The 7,997-nt window shown below is 46.2% G+C and overlaps 1 protein-coding gene across 1 annotated transcript; it reads right to left on the bottom strand.

The window, feature by feature from the left end:
- Positions 1-2,978: 2,978 nt before the first annotated feature.
- Positions 2,979-7,095, bottom strand: LOC145337703 (uncharacterized). Its single transcript, XM_080182535.1, has 2 exons — positions 7,062-7,095; positions 2,979-3,892 (listed from the first exon to the last, which is right to left on the bottom strand). Exons 1-2 carry the CDS (start codon positions 7,093-7,095, stop codon positions 2,979-2,981), a joined length of 948 nt encoding a protein of 315 aa, XP_080038661.1.
- Positions 7,096-7,997: the final 902 nt, after the last annotated feature.

Genomic DNA, 7,997 nt, shown 5'->3' with positions numbered 1-7,997 from the left:
GCACATCTTTAGAAAGAGTGCAGAAAAGACTGCTTTTCTAGGCTTCTACTGGGACTTGATGGTTTGAGTTATAAGGAGAGGCTGGACAGACTGGGACATTTTATCTCTGGAGCGTAGGAGGCTGAGGGGTGATCTTATAGAGGTCTACAAAATAATGAGGGGCACAGATCAGTGAGATAGTCAATATCTTTTCCCAAAGGTAGGGGAGTCTAAAACTAGAGGGCGTAGGTTTAAGGTGAGAGGGGAGAGATACAAAAGTATCTCTCTTTCATAGAGAGGGTGGTGAGTGTCTGGAACGAGCTGCCAGAGGCAGTGATGGAGGAGGGTACAATTTTTAGGTGGCACAGTGGTTAGCACTGCTGCTTCACAGCTCCAGGGACCCGGGTTTGATTCCTGGCTGGGGTCACTGTCTGTGTGGAGTTTGCACATTCTCCTCGTGTCTGCATGGGTTTTCTGGTTTCCTCCCACAGTCCAAAGATGTGCGGGTTAGGTTGATTGGCCATGCTAAAATTGCCCCTTAGTGTCCTAAGATGCTTAGGTTAGAGGAATTAGTGGGTAAAATATGTAGGGATGTGGGGATTGGGCCTGGGTGGGATGTGGTCAGTGCAGACTCTTTCTTCATGGTAGGGTTCTATCATTTTTCTATGATTTGCGTGTCCCCTGTCCATTAGGAGTGTCCCCCCCTGTCCATTAGGAGTGTCCCCCCCTGTCCATTAGGAGTGTCCCCCCCTGTCCATTAGGAGTGTCCCCCCCCTGTCCATTAGGAGTGTCCCCCCTGTCCATTAGGAGTGTCCCCCCCCTGTCCATTAGGAGTGTCCCCCCCTGTCCATTAGGAGTGTCCCCCCCTGTCCATTAGGAGTGTCCCCCCCCTGTCCATTAGGAGTGTCCCCCCCTGTCCATTAGGAGTGTCCCCCCCTGTCCATTAGGAGTGTCCCCCCCTGTCCATTAGGAGTGTCCCCCCCTGTCCATTAGGAGTGTCCCCCCCCTGTCCATTAGGAGTGTCCCCCCCCTGTCCATTAGGAGTGTCCCCCCTGTCCATTAGGAGTGTCCCCCCCCTGTCCATTAGGAGTGTCCCCCCCCCTGTCCATTAGGAGTGTCCCCCCTGTCCATTAGGAGTGTCCCCCCCCTGTCCATTAGGAGTGTCCCCCCCCTGTCCATTAGGAGTGTCCCCCCCCTGTCCATTAGGAGTGTCCCCCCCCTGTCCATTAGGAGTGTCCCCCCCCTGTCCATTAGGAGTGTCCCCCCCCTGTCCATTAGGAGTGTCCCCCCCCTGTCCATTAGGAGTGTCCCCCCCCCTGTCCATTAGGAGTGTCCCCCCCTGTCCATTAGGAGTGTCCCCCCCCTGTCCATTAGGAGTGTCCCCTCACTAGGCCATTCACACAGTAGGCCACAGCACCTTCCTTCCACCCCCCCCCAGCCCCCTCTCCCCCACCCCTCGAGTGGTTGGTGCCTGGCGGGCAGTAACATTGTGCCTGGGGGAAGTGCCAGTGTGCCAGGTTGGCAATGCCAGGTTGTCAGGTTGGCAGGGCAGGCCAGGCTCTGTCTGAGCGGCACACCCTGACCTCAATGGCCTCTGTGTCCACTCTCGTGGTGATCACACACGGTCCCTGTTGATGGGACTCTCTCCCAGCCGGGGACTGGGAGGGGTGGAGGGGGTGTCTGGGATGAGGGGCTACACTAGCAAGCCCGGAGAAGACCGTCCTAGACTCGCTAATGATATTGGAACAGTGATTCCAACATTATAATCATTCCCACATCAATTCCTGGCACAGGGATGATTGTATGAGGAAGGATTGCCCCCGGAGACTGGCGATCACCCTGGTGCTGGTCCTGAATCCCACTACCGACCCCCTCCTCCTCCCGCTGATATCTCCCACTGGTCTCCTCCAGCAGCACCGTGAACCTGGATATTCAACCCCAATATCTTCAGTAAACAAGAACTCTCACCGGGATTCTCCAATCGTTTGTGACAGTGGGATCCTCCAGTCCTACCGTCAACACACTCCCGGCAGCGATCTTTCCCCACAGAGTGAGGAGTTACCCATAGAAATTCCCAGTGACCGTGGGAGATCGGAGGATGCTGCTGCTGGAAAACCTCCTCCCGGTGACAAACACGAGGCTGGCAGGCTGGAGAACATCATATCTGACTAATTGGACAGCGACCTACAGTGTTCCTCCCATTTCCATTGCTCCTCTTGTAGTAATGGACACACATGGGCTGAGCTGCACACCATTCCAGTATTTTTGTGTTCAGACTGGGTGATTAATGCCTCTCTTGTAACTGGGAACAATATGGTCCTTGAGACGGATCTATGTGTGCTTCAGTCATGGTTTCTCCCACAGCAACTTGTGTGATTTTTAATCTTATGTGATTACAGACCCTTTCACGGTCACCCCTATACGCTGCTGCCTTACCCCCTTTCCCTGGAAGTTGTCCGCGTGGATTACCATTCATTATTGTGGCCACACACTGGAATCACATCGGGCACATTTACCTGACTCCAGGTTCTGACTGATCACAACAAAGGAGAATACTGGGGTTCACAACTGACTTCAACTGTTTGGTAACCCTTCCTCCCACTTTACTTATTCACTGCCCTGGTGGGGATCAAACACAGGATTTTGTATCAATTGACTAAATGAGAAAGGCTTCCAACTAAGTCACAAAGATTGTGTGTCATAGTGAACTCCAAATCAATGGCCTCATGCTGCATTTCTTCCGCGTCTCTCACACGTTGGACAAATTCATCTGTCAATGATCTGTGAAAGTGGCCACTGATCTGCTTCGAGTATAGAATTGACTAACACAACAGCAGATCACGTCGCCATGCTCCATTGTGTGCTGAGCTGGCAGTGCACACTGAATGGACTTATCTGAATGACTGAAGGTTAACATATTGATGGGAAGAAGCCTGTGCTTGGGGAAAGCGGATGGTGGTGAATGTACAAAGATACACATCCACTGATTCAACTACCTATCATTGGGAACACTTCCTTAATCCGCTGAGTCTCTGTGGAATTGCTTTGAGAGGATATGTCAACATCGAATACATATGTTCTCTAAACTGGGAAAGAGTGACCACATGAATAAATGTGTTTGTGCAGCAATTTAGGCTGAGCATCGTACCTCCTACAGCTTGTAATGTATATGCAGAATCGCTGATGGAAAATAATCCTATTATCTTAACATATACAAATTGTACGACATTGACAGTCCACAGGAGAATGAATGTGCCGGATATTGTGAAGAGTAAAATCATAGATTTCCTTCTGCTCTCCATCTCTGGATCACTGTTATTTCCATCCGGGCGCTGAGCCTTCAGTACCTTACGGACTCTGCTTGTTATTATAATATGTCGGACAGTCAGAGCATTAATCAATAGAATTAAACCAAACGGGAGCAATGGAGTTACAACCTTATCAAACCATTGAAATCCAACCCAAACGGGATCAGTAAAAGAGTTTACCTTTGTTTGACAGCCCCATGGTACATTTTTATATCTGAATATAGGTTCCTCTTTAAAGTAGAAGGGGATATTTTTTAAAAGGAACAGAATGCCAGTTGTTACAAGAACCACATTTGCAGTTTTCCCGGTGCAGTATTTTGTTTTCAACTTCTGGAAACGAATGGCCACAAATCGATGGAAAGAAAACATGATGGTGAACCAAACAGAACATTCTGTGGTTGCAGCCATGAGGACAGTCTTAACACTACACACAGGTGTGATGTACAGGAAGCTTACAGGAAAATAATATTCATTGATGACGGTCAGTATGACCACAATGATAATGACGAGTAGATCTGCTGTTGCCATTGTGAGGAGGTAACGAGTTGTACAAATGGAGAGACCACAATTTCTTCGGGACAAAACCAGAATGCCCATTAAATGAGCTGTAAGACAGAGACAGGGAAATAATACACAGTATTATTGATAATACAATCAGGCAGTAAGGAAAGCTGTATTGGGCCAAACATTTGATGAATTAGGCCTCCGTCAGCATTTATTTTGTGAAAATCTCAACCACGACCCAATGACCATCCATTCTAAACCAACTAAAGGGTTCATATAGTTGTGGAGATCAAGCTGACAGGAGGAGGCTGACTGTTAATTCAATGCTTTTGGTGAGGTGTGGGGTGTCCTTGTGTGTAAGTCACTAAAAGCCAGCATGTACATTCAGCTGATAATTGTGGAGGGCAACTGAACTTTATTTCCAAAATAATTGTGTATAAAAACTGAATTATTGCTAGATTCCAGTTTGATCACAGTGACAAGAATGTGAACAGTTTGGGTCCCAGTTTCTGAGGAAGTGTATCGTGGTGTCGGGGATAATCATTTGAATAGATTGATTCCATATATGGGGAGAAATTCACATGAGGAAAAGATGAGATGGTTGAAACTGCATCCATTGGATTTTAGAAGAATGAGAGGGAACCCTGTGGAGATGAATGCGATTCACAGAGAGCTGGACAAGATAGATGAACGACCAGTGCTCCCACTTATGAGATAGTCTAGGAATTGAGGGATATAATCTTAGAATAAGATGTGGCCAGGTTAAAACACAGAAATGCAGAATTTATTTTCTCAGAGACTAGTCAAACTCAGGAATTATTTTCCACATTGTTGTAGAGATAGGATTAAGTATGTTCAATGCAGAGACAGAGCTTTTTTCATGAAAACATTGGTTATACGGGCGATGTGGAAAAGTGGAGTGATGTTTTTTACACGATGAGTCATGATAGAACATAAGAACATAAGAAATGGGAGCAGGAGTAGGCCATCTAGCCCTTCGAGCCTGCCCCACCATTCAATAAGATCATGGCTGATCTGAAGTGGATCAGTTCCACTTTCCCGCCCTCTCCCCATAACCCTTAATCCCCTCTCTTATCAAAAACCCATCAACCCGCGTCTTAAATATATTTAGCGAGGCAGCCTCCACCACTTCAACAGGCAGCGAATTCCAGAGATTCACCACCCTTTGAGTGAAGAAGTTCCTCCTCAACTCCGTTCTAAACCGCACCCCCTTTATCTTGAGGCTGTGCCCCCTAGTCCTACTGTCCTTTCTGAGCGGGAAGAGTCTCTCCACCTCTATCCTATCCATCCCATTCATCATCTTATACGTCTCAATGAGATCTCCCCTCATTCTTCTAAACTCTAACGAGTACAAGCCTAGTTTATTCAGCCTCTCCTCATAGCTCAACCCCCTCAACTCTGGCATCAGCCCAGTAAACCTCCTCTGCACTCCCTCCAAGGCCAAAATATCCTTGCGTAAGTACGGCGACCAAAACTGCACACAGTACTCCAGCTGGGGCCTCACCAATGCCCTATACAGCAGCAGCAAGACCTCCCTACTTTTATATTCATTGATCGATATCTGGTACTACATGTTACAGCCTGACACTCTTATGAATGCACCCAGGAGACCAGGAAGCTGAGGATAAAAGAATGGGGTACACCTCCTGCCTAAAGGCAGCACAGCTAGCAGCATAATGTATTATCAACCAATGAAGAATTGGAACATGCATCATGTTAATCACAAGGTTCATAAATACATGTCTTCTGCACAACGACAGCACAGTTTGTGCTGGTTCCGGATTTTTCAGTAGGGGAATCTGAATGTGAAAGTTTACACCCGTACACACTTTACAGCAGAATATCAGAACAGAATGTGATTAAATTGCTAATATTTATATTCCCATATCAGCACCGGTGAGCATGGAACCAATTCCAAAGAGAATCAATAATCAACAAAACAAAACGAAACATTGTCTTCTTTCAATGTCTGAGTGGGAGATTGTGGGGGTACGCTGCCTTCGAGGCAGTTCCCCTGTTGTCGGTCAGACAAGTCCCACACAACTGGATATGGGGGCACTCTATTCAGGAACTGTTAGATAGACTGACACGGAGAAAATTATTTTTCTTTCTCCTGGGGCATAGCTCTGTTCACAGGACAAACCCATTTGACAGGACACTCAGACAGGCTGAAGCAGTGGGTGAGGATTCAGAACATATAGAAAGGAAAATCATCCGGATCGATGGCATTATATTGTCAAATAGCAACATGAGAATTCAGATAGGAGCGTGTTTTCACCAAACATTTATTCAATTAAGGAGAAGGTAAACCTTTGGTTTGGATGGAATGTATCCAAATAACTTAATATAAACAATGGGGAGTGACAACACAGACAGTATTATCGATCCAAAATGTTTTATCTTCATCGATTGCTTGGAATGGACGTTACTGTTACTGGAAGAGAGAAAGTAATGAAGGTAACTATAGAACCCGTCAACACAAGGTCAGTATTAAGAAGAACAATGCATCCAAACGCAGAGTAAACACAGAGTACTAACAGTGCCCATAAAAACAAGGCTATGCTTTATGAAATTACGTTAGAAGTTATCAGGAATTGGTGTTTCAAAATTGATGGCCACAATGCTGATTTTCTTAATGATTCGGTAAGTTACAACAAAGCATGTCTAAAATCAGATCCTGTGCAGTGAGGCTACTGTCAGCAGAATGGAACACAACCCAGTTCCAAAACAGAAACCAAAGTGCAGCGATTTAAAAGATTTATAGACTGTAGTCAGTGAATGATGTAAGGATCAGCACTGGGATCACTGATCTTCATCAGTTAGGTTAAAAATGTAATCAGCAAGTAGAAAGACAATTTGAAAGAAAAAGAAAGGTTGATAGAATTGAAAGGGATAATGCAACACAATATCTGCACACAATCATGGGAATAATCATTAATAGACTTGCAGAGTAGACTAATAAATGGTGACCTCATTTCACCAGAACAAAGCTTTGGGAGCTTCATTTGGATCGAAACACAGGGTCCCAAACTACTCGGAAACAAACCAGTCAGAATGGGCCCTCCATAGAACGGTGCCATTAATCATTTAAACCAGCATCGATTTTCTCCAGAAATAATAAACATCCAAACCAAGCACCTGAGCTGTCTTTATTTTCAGAAGAATTGATATAAAGAATCAGCACTGCCCGGATTGTATAATGTCAGACTGTTGTCAAAGTATCAGGAGCTGGTGTTTCAATAAGGCTACTTGCCTGATACTTTAGGCAAGAGATGTTCGCCATTCCTTTATCCTCACCTTCCTGTTCTCCTGGATCTATCAGGAACAAGTCCAAGTCTGATTTTGTTGGCTCAGTTTGCTATAAACCATAGAAATGTCCAGATTTTTTTTCTGTACACAAAGAACAAAGAACAAAATCAGCCCGGGAAACAGGCCCTTCGGCCCAACAAGCCCACGCTGCCATCTTAACACCACCAGTTCCCTGCTCCACCCACAACCCTTGTCTAATGTTTTATGGCCATCCAGATTGAGGGAAACTAATTTAGGGACAATTTATTCCTGCCAATCAGCCCAATAGCACATCTTTGGGGTGTGGGAGGAAACCGGAGCACCCGGAGAAAACCCACGCAAGCACGGGGAGAATGCGCAAACTCCCGCAGACACCGGCCCAAATCCATGTGTCTGCACAGCAATCAGCGATAGTCACTGAGCTGTCGTCTTGCCCAGTATCTGGTCCAGTTTAGGCACACACTAACGACATGAAGCACTAGGCCAATCTCGAACAACCAAGAGCAGCCCCAGTACGACCCATCGCGTGTATGCCCCTCGTTGGACACGAGGCGGACCGACTTCAAACCTGTGAATGAAAAGAGAAAAAACATTATCATCCCACATCCTTTTACATTACCAGGGACACCCCAATGCTAATGAACCTTATTTGAAACAATCTCCTGTATCCACCCATCTCCAACCCACTCATGTGCCTGTCTAAGTTACTCTTAAACAACTCCAGCGTGCCTGCCTCCACCACCTTACTTGGCAGAGCATTCCATACCCCCACTACCCTCTGTGCGAAAAACCTCCCTCTAATATCTGTGTTATACCTCTCCCCACTCACCTTAAGTCCATGGCCCCTTGTTCTACATGTCTCTAACATAGGAAATAGCTTACCTCTGTTTACTCTAT

This window comes from Carcharhinus amblyrhynchos, unplaced genomic scaffold, assembly GCF_965287045.1.
Source record: "Carcharhinus amblyrhynchos unplaced genomic scaffold, sCarAmb.v2.hapA scaffold_62, whole genome shotgun sequence".
NCBI lineage: Eukaryota > Metazoa > Chordata > Chondrichthyes > Carcharhiniformes > Carcharhinidae > Carcharhinus > Carcharhinus amblyrhynchos.
Note: the sequence above shows the minus strand (reverse complement) of the source record. Positions and strands in the feature narration are given on the sequence as shown.

Excerpts from the sequence above, each read along its gene's own strand:
- LOC145337703 (XM_080182535.1), bottom strand. The coding sequence starts at position 7,095 with ATGGCGAACATCTCTTGCCTAAAGTATCAGGCAA. Across the intron at positions 3,893-7,061 it reads TTGCCTAAAGTATCAGGCAA|CTCATTTAATGGGCATTCTG; the intron begins GTAGCCTTATTG and ends TCTGTCTTACAG.